We start from the raw sequence: 13,043 nt of genomic DNA on the forward strand, positions 1-13,043 counted from the left end.
AATAATAATAATAATAATAATAATAATAATAATAATAATAATAATAATAATAATAATAATAATAATAATAATAATAATAATAATAATAATAATAATAATAATAATAATAATAATAATAATAATAATAATAATAATAATAATAATAATAATAATAATAATAATAATAATAATAATAATAATAATAATAATAATAATAATAATAATAATAATAATAATAATAATAATAATAATAATAATAATAATAATAATAATAATAATAATAATAATAATAATAATAATAATAATAATAATAATAATAATAATAATAATAATAATAATAATAATAATAATAATAATAATAATAATAATAATAATAATAATAATAATAATAATAATAATAATAATAATAATAATAATAATAATAATAATAATAATAATAATAATAATAATAATAATAATAATAATAATAATAATAATAATAATAATAATAATAATAATAATAATAATAATAATAATAATAATAATAATAATAATAATAATAATAATAATAATATGGACGACCTGAAGCTGTTTGCGGAATCAGTACAGAGGCTGCATCAACTGTTGCAGCTTGTGACGGTGTTCAGCAACGACATCCGGATGGAGTTTGGAATTGACAAATGTCGGTCAGTCCATCTTCGCCGGGGTCAAGTAGTGGACGCCAGCTGTTTCCGCGTCAACGAACAGGAGGAGATTCGGAATATGGTTGAAGGCGAAGTGTACAAGTACCTCGGCTTCCTGCAACTTAGAGGTATTCGCCACACAGCGATCAAGAAGGAACTGCAGGACAAGTTCTTGCATCGTGTCAACTGTGTTCTGAGGAGCTTTCTGTCAGCCGGCAACAAGGTGAAGGCGATCAACACGTTTGCTGTGCCCCTGTTGACCTACAGCTTTGGGGTGGTAAAGTGGACCAAGACTGACCTCGAGGCGTTAGAACGAGCAGTACGAGTGGCGTTCACCAAGCACCGCATGCGCCATCCAAAGTCGTCCATTGAGAGAGTCACCCTGCCACGCGCAGTAGGAGGAAGAGGCGTCACCGATATCCAGGCACTATGTGTCTCCCAGATCCAGCAGCTGCGGGCATATTTCGTAGAAAGCCAGAACCGTCACGAAATGTACCGCACTGTATGTGAAGCTGACCACGGTTACAGCGCCCTGCATCTGGCGCAGGAGGATTATCAGCTGAACTGCGACATCAAGACCGTCGACGAGATGATCGTAACGTGGAAGCAAAAGGAGTTACATGGGACGCACCCCCATCAACTGGAACTCGAGCACATCGATAAGGCGGCGTCAAACGCGTGGCTGGTGCGGGGTGACCTGTTCTCAGAAACAGAAGGTTTCATGGTAGCCATCCAGGACCGGGTAATTGCGACGAAGAACTATCGGCGGTACATATTGCACGAGGACGTGGAGGACCGTTGTAGGAAGTGTAATTCAGTAGGGGAAACGATCGAGCATGTCGTTGCAGGCTGTTCAGTGTTAGCTGGATCAGCTTACCTCGATCGTCACAACGAAGTTGCCAAGATTGTGCACCAACAGCTTGCTTTAAAGCACAACTTGGTCGACAGATTTGTACCCTACTACAAGTACCAGCCGGACCCGGTTCTGGAAAATAGTTGCATAAAGCTGTACTGGGATCGCGAGATCATGACGGACGTCCTCATTCGTGCCAACCGGCCTGACATTGTGGTTTTCGACAAAAGGATGAAGCGAGTAACTCTCATCGACATCGCTGTACCGTTAGACCATAATGTCCAATCAACGTTCTCCGGCAAGATAACCAAGTACCACGACCTAGCGGAGGAGTTGAAGCAGATGTGGCACCTGGAGGACGTCCGTATAGTTCCGGTTGTCCTCTCGGCAACCGGAGTTGTCCCTAAATCTCTCCTGAGGTCCCTAGACGAGCTGGAATTGAAGAAGGACCTGAACAGCATCCTGAAAGCGGTGATTCTTGGAACCTGTAGTATAGTTAGGCGGTTCCTGAATCATCACAACTGAAAGTACATCCAAAAGCAGACTCATTAGGATAAGCTAAAAAACCGGCTAATGAGATCCACAGAGCCTAATCCCCTTTGGCATTCCGAATGCCCGGGGTAGGTGAAAGTTTCCAGCAATTTTTGCTGAGAAGTGCCAAAACTCTATAATAATAATAATAATAATAATAATAATAATAATAATAATAATAATAATAATAATAATAATAATAATAATAATAATAATAATAATAATAATAATAATAATAATAATAATAATAATAATAATAATAATAATAATAATAATAATAATAATAATAATAATAATAATAATAATAATAATAATAATAATAATAATAATAATAATAATAATAATAATAATAATAATAATAATAATAATAATAATAATAATAATAATAATAATAATAATAATAATAATAATAATAATAATAATAATAATAATAATAATAATAATAATAATAATAATAATAATAATAATAATAATAATAATAATAATAATAATAATAATAATAATAATAATAATAATAATAATAATAATAATAATAATAATAATAATAATAATAATAATAATAATAATAATAATAATAATAATAATAATAATAATAATAATAATAATAATAATAATAATAATAATAATAATAATAATAATAATAATAATAATAATAATAATAATAATAATAATAATAATAATAATAATAATAATAATAATAATAATAATAATAATAATAATAATAATAATAATAATAATAATAATAATAATAATAATAATAATAATAATAATAATAATAATAATAATAATAATAATAATAATAATAATAATAATAATAATAATAATAATAATAATAATAATAATAATAATAATAATAATAATAATAATAATAATAATAATAATAATAATAATAATAATAATAATAATAATAATAATAATAATAATAATAATAATAATAATAATAATAATAATAATAATAATAATAATAATAATAATAATAATAATAATAATAATAATAATAATAATAATAATAATAATAATAATAATAATAATAATAATAATAATAATAATAATAATAATAATAATAATAATAATAATAATAATAATAATAATAATAATAATAATAATAATAATAATAATAATAATAATAATAATAATAATAATAATAATAATAATAATAATAATAATAATAATAATAATAATAATAATAATAATAATAATAATAATAATAATAATAATAATAATAATAATAATAATAATAATAATAATAATAATAATAATAATAATAATAATAATAATAATAATAATAATAATAATAATAATAATAATAATAATAATAATAATAATAATAATAATAATAATAATAATAATAATAATAATAATAATAATAATAATAATAATAATAATAATAATAATAATAATAATAATAATAATAATAATAATAATAATAATAATAATAATAATAATAATAATAAACAATATATCTGGAGCTCGATTTGAATAGGTCGTATGTGCTTTCGTCGATATAAAATTCGATCAGTTAGATTCGCTTATTGTAGCGAAAACTGTTGACATTAAACAAATCTTGTACATACAGCCGATTCCTTACAAAACAGGCTTTCCTTTCTGTCATTAAAAGTCCCCGAAAAATAATTAATATTGCTACAGTAACTAAAATAAACTGATCGATTTTTATATCGACGAAAGCACATACGACCTATTCAAATCGAGCTCTAGATATATTGTCGGGCCGCCACCAAACCGGACTTCGCACAATCAAGTCGCGACGCGACCCAACTCGCGACGTTTTTTAATCATGTCAAATGTAGTGCGCATCCTTCCCGTTGTTGTCAGCAACACAGCGCACTAGATGCGAAACAGTTGCGACACTTGTGGACCAAGAAAATGGCAATTTTTGATTGAATGTCGGTCTTGATTCCAACCGGATAGACAATAACAAATCTATATACCTAGATGCGATCAAGCCTGATGATCAAACCAACGAAGACGGTTAACTTTTTTTTTTTATGCGATTTGCTGGTTCAGAGCTCTAAACGAACCGCGCGCACATCGTTCCGTTTCGCCTCGTTCCGCCTGTCATCGGCAACGCCAAAAGACAAAAATTGCGGGAAAACTTGCATCGCTTTTCTCATTCCTGTCGTGTAAGTTCAAGAGTTCAGACCTGTGCCGATTTGCTCGTGAAAATTCCTGCCGATTTATCTCCGGATTATTGATCCTGCTACCAAAATCCAAGTGTCCTCTGTGTAGACAAGTGCCTTCCGGTGTCGGTTCGCCCAGGAGATCTTTTGCTACACCGTAGAAATGGTTCTCAAGTCGAACAAGATGTACGTCTTCAAGCGAGGTAGGTGGATCCAAATTTCTGGGAGTTCTGGGACTTGCTTTTGGGCAACGATCTGATTATGTCTGTGTTCTTTGTTCTCAGATGGTCGCAAGGAAGAAGTCCACCTGGACAAAATTACTTCGCGTATCCAGAAACTGTGCTATGGCTTGAACATGGATTTCGTCGATCCGGTAAGCATTTCCCTTAGCCGTGTAGCTTCTTTTGTATGAGGGGTGATTGTATTCGGTGGTTTCGTTCTCTTGATGTTGCTTCTGGTGTAACGTGTAGGTAACTGTTTTAATATGTTATTTTCGATAGGTCGCAATCACCTTGAAAGTAATCAATGGACTCTACTCGGGTGTGACGACTCAGGAACTGGACAATCTGGCTGCGGAAACGGCTGCCACCATGACAACGGAACATGCGGATTACGCTATTCTGGCTGCACGTTTGGCTGTGTCCAATTTACACAAGGAAACCAAGAAGCACTTTTCCGGTAAGTTGAGTTGATTTATGTTACATGACTGGGTTATTTTGTCCGAACTTCAAAAATGCGGGCGGTCGCGGTACATGTATAGAAATGATATAAAAAATTGCGTACAATCTTGTGTACAAGGGCCATGTGCTGGTGGCAGCTGAGGACGTTGAGAATAGCATTTCAAGAATGTTCATGTTATATCAACCGTTGCGTGTTATTCGAAATTTGATAACTGTTTTGTCGATCAATTTGATACGGGTTATCGGCTAACATGCATAGCTGAACTTATCTATGTTTGGAAAACGGTATTGATTTTTTTTTCATTTATGAAGTAAGAAATTGGTTTTTACTATGAGAGGATCTTAACGTTGCTTTACATGCAGAACGAAGTAAATATGCTTCTGACTTATGACACTTAATGGATAAGAGGGAAGCTTCAGAGCTAAATTTGTTTGAAACATTAATAAACTTTATTCATGTCTTCTTTGAATCTGAACTCAATTGCTGTTCTGCGACAATGCCAATTTTATTTCTTTCCTTTCCTAATCTGACTAGCGGTAAACTTTGACTACGATAAGATGACATAAGATGAGGGCCCATATAGCCGAGGCGGTAAACGCACGGGTATTCAGCATGACCATGCTGAGGGTGACGGGTTCGATTCCCGGTCGGTCCAGGATCTTTTCGTAAAGGAAATTTCCTTGACTTCCTTGGGCATAGAGTATCTTCGTGCCTGCCACACGATATACACATGCAAAATGGTCATTGGCAGAGGAAGCTCTCAGTTAATAACTGTGGAAGTGCTCATAGAACACTAAGCTGAGAAGCAGGCTTTGTCCCAGTGAGGACGTTACGCCAAGAAGAGAGAGAGAAGATGACATATCATATCCTTATTCTCTTTTTCACAGATGTGATGCATGATCTGTACATGATGGAGAACGAACACCTGAAGAAGCGCACACCCATGATCTCGGAGTTCCACTACAAGGTTATCATGGACAACGCCGATCGACTGAATTCGGCCATCATTTACGATCGGGACTTTGGCTACAACTACTTCGGCTTCAAAACGTTGGAGCGGTCCTATCTGCTTAAGATCAAGGGTAAGATCGTGGAACGTCCCCAGCACATGTTGATGCGCGTGGCCATCGGTATTCACGGGGAAGACATCGACGCGGCCATTGAGACATATAACTTGCTGTCGGAGAGATACTTCACCCACGCTTCGCCTACCATGTTTGCTGCCGCAACGTGTAGGCCTCAGTTATCGTCCTGCTTCCTGTTGACCATGAGCGACGATAGCATTGAGGGCATCTACGATACGTTGAAACAGTGTGCGTTGATTTCCAAATCCGCCGGCGGTATTGGTTTGAATGTTCACTGCATCCGAGCCAAGGGAACCTACATTGCCGGAACCAACGGCATCTCCAACGGATTGATTCCGATGTTGAGGGTGTACAATAATACGGCTAAGTACGTGGATCAGGGAGGCAACAAGAGGCCTGGTGCATTTGCCATCTATCTGGAGCCGTGGCATGGAGATGTGTTCGAGTTCCTGGATTTGAAAAAGAACACAGGCGCGGAAGATGTCCGAGCTAGGGACATGTTCTACGCGCTGTGGATTCCGGATCTGTTCATGAAACGAGTGGAAGCCAACGAAGACTGGTGCTTGATGTGCCCGCACGAATGTCCTGGATTATCTGATACGTGGGGCGACGAGTTTGAAAAACTGTACACATCCTACGAAGCGGAAGGTCGGTTCATCCGCAAGGTGAAAGCGCAAGATCTGTGGTTCGCGATTATTGAGTCCCAAGTTGAAACCGGAGTACCATACATGCTCTACAAGGACGCTTGCAACAGAAAGAGCAACCAGCAGAACATCGGCACCATCAAGTGTTCGAACCTGTGCACCGAGATCGTGGAATACTCCTCCAAAGATGAAATTGCCGTTTGTAATCTGGCATCCATCGCCTTGAATATGTTCGTAAAACCCGACAAGACATACGACTTCCAGAAACTGAAAGAAGTATCCAAAACTGCCACCAAGAATCTCAACAAAATCATCGACATCAATTTCTATCCGGTGCCGGAGGCCAAACGGTCCAACTTGCGCCACCGCCCGATCGGAATCGGCGTCCAGGGAATGGCCGATGCGTTCATTCTAATGCGGTACCCCTACGACAGCCAAGAAGCCCAGAAGTTGAACCAACAGATCTTCGAGACAATCTACTATGGTGCCCTTGAGGCCAGTTGCGAACTGGCGGAAAAAGAAGGCACATACGAAACTTATGCGGGTTGCCCGGTCAGCAAAGGGATTCTACAGTATGACATGTGGAATAAGGAACCCACAGATCTGTGGGACTGGGCCGCTTTAAAAGATAAGATCGCCAAACACGGAGTTCGCAATTCGCTGCTTTTGGCGCCTATGCCGACGGCTTCGACCGCACAAATTCTCGGCAACAACGAGTCCTTTGAACCGTACACTTCCAACGTTTACAACCGACGAGTACTGTCCGGTGAATTCCAGGTAAAGAGTAATCTAGTTATAGACAGGGTTTCGTTTGGTATGAGTGGTCCATGATGATTTGTAAATTAATTGGGAAATGGGTAAATTGGGAAATATTTCAAAGTACCTATACAAAAATTCTTACAAATCTTTACTTTTATTCCAGATTGTCAACCATCATCTGCTCAAAGATCTGACGGAGCTCGACCTCTGGGATGACGACATGAAGAATCGTATTATTGCCAACAATGGATCGATTCAGAACATAGAAGAAATCCCGCAGCATATCCGTGATCTGTACAAGACGGTGTGGGAAATTTCGGTCAAAAGCTGTATAAAAATGGCAGCGGATCGCGGCGCCTTCATCGATCAATCCCAATCCTTCAACATCCACGTGGCCGAGCCCAACTACGGTAAGTTGACGTCGATCCACTTCTACGGCTGGAAGATGGGACTGAAAACCGGAATGTATTACTTGCGTACCAAGCCGGCGGTTAACGCCATTCAATTTACTGTGGACAAAACTCGGTTGAATCAGTCGAACAGGATAAACAACAGTGGCTCAGTCAGTGGTTCTCCATCGAAAATGAACGGCGATACAAGTACGCCGAGCAAAGCCAACAACAGCCAGTCCCCCGTTAAGCCAACGGACAATGGTCAGCAGAATGGTTCTCATGCCGAGCGTAACCGAAGGATGGCCGAGATGGTGTGCTCGCTGGAAAACAAAGAGGACTGCATGATGTGTGGATCGTAAGTGCATACGACATGCTCGGTTTATGTATAGATTCTAACTAGCTAAGGCAATAATCCTAATGTGTCTTTTTCAAACAGTTCATTTGGCTATTGTTACACGTTAATGGGAATGTACTTATTTCATTACATAGTGTAGAATTCATAAATCATACTTAAGTTTTACAAAAAGACTATAAAATATGTACCAAAACAATCGTAAAACATTTTTTTAGTTTAAATTTTGGGATTTAAATAATATAACATGTATCTTTCACATAATTAAAAGGATTTTCTTTATCAGTACTGAAAGAAAGCCGAGCAGAAGGGACTGCCTTCTTCGGTATGATTGACGCGATGCATCTCATACTCAGCCGTGCCAAAACAGACACGGTTTGAGCCGCACCTCTTCGTTGAACAGACGCTTGGGACGCACTTTCTCAATCTGGTTGAAATCAGAAAAAACAGCACTATACCTAGTAAAACTAAGGCTGCACTACTCAGGCCTGGTAGCGAGTCACTTTTTAGTGATTTGGTCACTATTTTCGAGTCGGTCACTAAAAAGTCACTCTTTGCATGAAAAAGTCACTAAAGTAACTTTTTTCAGTAAAATGGTCACTAAAGTCACTATTTTCGTAAATCAACATTCAGAAGATCATATAAGAAATTTGGTGAAACAGCAATGCCAAAACTATTGCACCTATTTTTCTTAGAATCCTTGTTTTTAAAAAAATTTCGGCTGCGCCGCTTATAATTTCTTTGACTCTACCCGCCACCGAATGAATCCAGAAGTTTGTTAAAATCAACATTTCTTCACAAATCTTTTATTCATCTCTGAGTTTTTCTTGGTTCTTTTTTTTTTTAAATAAAAATGTCATCCTATATGCGATGATGAGGTTCAACAAGAAATCTGCCAAACTTTCGTTCGCGAAATTTGCTCAAATACTGTACTGTAACTCTAGAACTTAGCAGCTCAAAATTATGCATTGATTTTCTCGGGAATTGATTAATTTATCGAATGTTCAGCATATAAATTAAATTTTACAATAATTTTGAAGTCACTATTCAGTCACTATTTGGTCACTTTTTAGATAATTTTGGTGACTAAAGTCACTATTATTTTACAACCTCATTACTACCATCCCTGACTACTACACATACATAATATCAGATAAGCACACAACTGTGATGGCCTTTGTCAGAGGCTCTTTATAAACCACGTAGAATTTCAGGGGGTATTAAGAAGTGATTGATCAAAGTACGCTCCATACAAATTTCCAAATATCACGCAAACTGGAAACAGCTTTCATCGTGAAGAGTGATATGCAGAGCCGCGTGATAGGTTGATGGCCGATCGACGAAAGAATGTGCAGGTTGAGGATCAAGGGCAGATTCTTCAACTTCATCATAATTAACGTACACAGCCCTAAGCCCGGAAGCACTTATGATAACAAGGGCGCATTCTACGCGCAGCTCCAATGTGAGTGTCGTACTGTCCAAACCACAACGTTACACACCAAAAATCGATTGAGGGTTTCAGCAAAATTTTGCTGAATTTTGCCGAGCTGAAGGAAAAAAATTGCTGAATTTCAGCAAAATTTTGCTGATTTGTTCAGTAAACTCTGCTGATCACCAGTAACGTTTTGCTAAAATTCAGCAAACTTTGCTGAAAGTTCAGCAAAAAATTTTGCTGGACCCTTCAGCTCGGCAAAATTCAGCAAAATATTGCTGAAAGCGTTTGGTGTGTAAGATCATCATAGGTGAACTAAACGCTCAGGTAGACCAGGAGAAGGAATTCAGGCTGACGATTGGAAAGTTCAGCGCTCACCAGTTGACGAACAAAAACGGCCTACGAATGTCGGCTCCGACCACTACCTGGTGATGGTCAAACTTCCCGTCATCCACAATGTACGGTACCGGCGACCGCCGCGGTACAATATAGAGAGCGACTTGACAACCGGATGTCGCCTCAACATAAACGCAGAATCTCGAGGCAACGTTGCCAGACGAGGACGAGCCCGATATGGCCCTCTAGAGGACTGCTGTAGTATGGTATGTGGGGGCAAGATGGGTCAGGGGGCAAGATGGGTCAGTACCGTTTTCAACCGTACTATATATTTTTTGAATCTTTCAATAATTTTCCCAGATGAACGAAGTGGATACACAAAAAAAGTGATATATTGTTTTGAAAATTCTTTACGTTCCTTGCAAAGAAAAAAATAAAATATTTTTTCGTTATACTCCTTATGATATAGGGTGCCTGTACCAGTTATCGCACCACCTAAGAAAAACTATTTCTACAAAAATAAGAAGAAGACCGACAAATGTAAACAATAAGTCAAACGATAGATTAGTTTCCATACTTTACAGGAAAAATATAAAACCGGAGCCAAAACTACTTTTAGTATTTATTACGGCGTGTGCCAATGATAGGAACCCTGTACAAGTTATGGACACATTTGTTAATTTGGGTTCCACTTCGCACTATTTACATGCATTCCTTATGGGATTTGCCATAACTGGTACACTATGGCGAAATAGGGTGCAAGGAGGCCGAAAAGTTAAGGAAAATGATTTTTTTCTACCATAATTTGACCAAATTGTGAAGTTTGAATGATTGCAATCATCTTTTGTGATCGTGATCTATTGTTCACGAAATTTTTCTTGTTGACTTATATCTTTAACCCTCTACTTCCCATGGTTGCTCTAGAGCACCATCGATTTTCGACGAACTCGAGATAAACGGAATCAGATGAATATGATGCAATAGTTTTTAAAATATGATTGTAATCCCATTGGGTAAACCCAACTCCCATCTACTTGTTTCAATAGTGGAACTATTGATAAACAATCAAAATACTATTGATTTACAACTAAAATTTTTTTCGTTGATTTCGAAAATTTTGACCAATTTGCAATAACTTTTGTTCAAGCACTTTTTTCGGAAACGCTTCCTTGGCATAGAAATAGTCGTTCAAAGTCGTGGGAAGGAAAGGGTTAAAGGTTTAAAATCAACTATGGCGAATTTGAGGTACTATAGCCATAACTGGTACACTGAGCCTACATTCCATATAACTCATATAACTACGTGTATTGTGTAGACGGGGCAAGATGGGTCACCCTAATTTTTCGGAATGTTTGCATAGTTTTTGAAAATGTTTTATTCTTCATTGAAAGGCTATTCTGTGACCTACATTATCGAAGCAATTAGAGCACTGAGGGTTTGTGAAACTATTTTTAAAATTTTCCTACAAAAAATATAGGTTTTTAAAGTCCGTTCATGGCTACCTGAACAAAAATCTTCTAGTTCTGAGAATATGTTTCAACACTTTTTTCATGTAATACGTCTGTGAAGCTTAGATGTATAGAAAAAAAATAGAAGAAATAGTATTTTTTGTTGGAGAAAAATCGAGTTTTCTGATAGCTGACCCATCTTGCCCCCGTAAAAATGAGGTGGGGCAAGATGGGTCATGTTTTGAAAATTGCTTGTCAAGAAGCAGGTTTCAAACTTTGTGACCTTTCTATACTTTTATATCATAGCTGACTAGTGTATCTGAGAGTCGTGGTAGAATACAGAGAAATGCGATATATATTCAGACAGCTATAGGGGTCCATTTCTTAGGTGACCCATCCTGCCCCCACTTACCATACATTAAAAGCAACCATCACGAGAGCTCCATTGGGTACGTGGAAGAGTTGACGGAATGAATGTTTCCGCGAAGATTGCACAGCGATTTTGGAGAAGCACGTAGTGCGTGTGGTGTATCTGCAGCAAGGAACCCGGCAGAACGTGGAACGTTACAAACAGAAGAGGAAACAGCAGGCCCGCCTCTTTGAAGAGAAAAAGCACCGACTGGAACAGACGGCGTGCGAAGAAATTGAACTGCTGTGCCGTTCGCATGAAACATGTTAGTTCTACCAGAAACTTTACGCATCCCGCAACGGCTTCGTGACGTGAGCCGAAATATGCAGGGATAAGGACTGGGGCCTCTTGATGAGCGCAAGTGAGGTTATCGAAAGGTGGAAACAGTACCTCGATGAGCACCTGAATGACGTGGCGAACGTAAGCACGGAAGACCACGGCAACGGACGAATCGACCACGCCAGTGCAGCAGAGGACGGAAATGATCCAACTACCACGCTGAGGAAGTTAAGGATGTCAGGTATCAGAAGGCCGGCTCCAGAGGCACGTTATCCTCCATTTGGGACATTTGGCCACCTGTCTGCATCGGTTGATAGTCAGAATCAGGGAAAACGAACAGCTACCGGAAGTGAAAGTGGAAGGACGGGATAATCTGCTCCATTCACAAGAAAGGCGATCACTTGAAATGTGAGAACTTCAGAGCGATCACCATTGTTATTCCAGATAATCTTGCGTCGTCTGCCACATAAAACAAATACGTTCGTGGGTAGTTATCAAGCAGGTTTCATCGACGGTCGATCGACAACGGACCAGATTTTCAGCGTACGGCAAATGCTTCAGAAATGCCGTGAATACCAGATCCCAACGCATCATCTGTTCATCGACTTCAAAGTGGCATACGACAGCATTGACCGTACAGAGCTTTTGGAAATTATAGACGAAAACAGCTTTCCCAGTTAACTGACCAAGTTTTGATGATAGGAGACCAGTCTGGTGAACCCGATTTGTTTTCTGTGCAGGAGTTTTTGTCGCTTTCCCGTGAACTTTTTGCAAAGCTTTCAACCTACCTAAAGGCCGCGCAATATGTACGTCTAGACAATATCCAACCGTAACATCCTCAAGTTGAAGAATTGGAACAGTCCTTCCTTGAATTACAAAGCGGACGAGTTCGTTCACTTTGCCATGCCGATGTCGCTGTGGTTACTAAAACCTGGCTACGCAGCCACAACTCTATGTATAGCCTAAACTACAAGACAGTTTAAACTGCTTTGCGAGATTATTGCCGACTTTTCTTTACTGGTTATGTCGTTACATATATTCAAACAACTTCATCGATTGATAA

At 37.6% G+C, this 13,043-nt stretch overlaps 1 protein-coding gene across 1 annotated transcript; it reads left to right on the plus strand.

Annotated features, from left to right (window-relative positions):
• The first annotated feature begins 4,139 nt into the window (after positions 1-4,139).
• LOC109420799 (ribonucleoside-diphosphate reductase large subunit) lies at positions 4,140-8,260 on the plus strand. The gene is made up of 5 exons (XM_029869125.2): positions 4,140-4,366; positions 4,448-4,536; positions 4,664-4,841; positions 5,732-7,350; positions 7,496-8,260. Exons 1-5 carry the CDS (start codon positions 4,327-4,329, stop codon positions 8,081-8,083), a joined length of 2,514 nt encoding a protein of 837 aa, XP_029724985.1. The 5' UTR covers positions 4,140-4,326; the 3' UTR covers positions 8,084-8,260.
• The last annotated feature ends 4,783 nt before the right edge of the window (positions 8,261-13,043 follow it).

The sequence above is a fragment of the Aedes albopictus genome, chromosome 2, assembly GCF_035046485.1.
Source record: "Aedes albopictus strain Foshan chromosome 2, AalbF5, whole genome shotgun sequence".
NCBI lineage: Eukaryota > Metazoa > Arthropoda > Insecta > Diptera > Culicidae > Aedes > Aedes albopictus.

Bases quoted from the DNA above. Each gene is read 5' to 3' on its own strand.
- LOC109420799 (XM_029869125.2), top strand. From the start codon at position 4,327: ATGGTTCTCAAGTCGAACAAGATGTACGTCTTCAAGCGAG. The intron at 4,537-4,663 runs GTAAGCATTTCC...TATTTTCGATAG, and splicing joins ACATGGATTTCGTCGATCCG to GTCGCAATCACCTTGAAAGT. The intron at 4,842-5,731 runs GTAAGTTGAGTT...TCTTTTTCACAG, and splicing joins AACCAAGAAGCACTTTTCCG to ATGTGATGCATGATCTGTAC.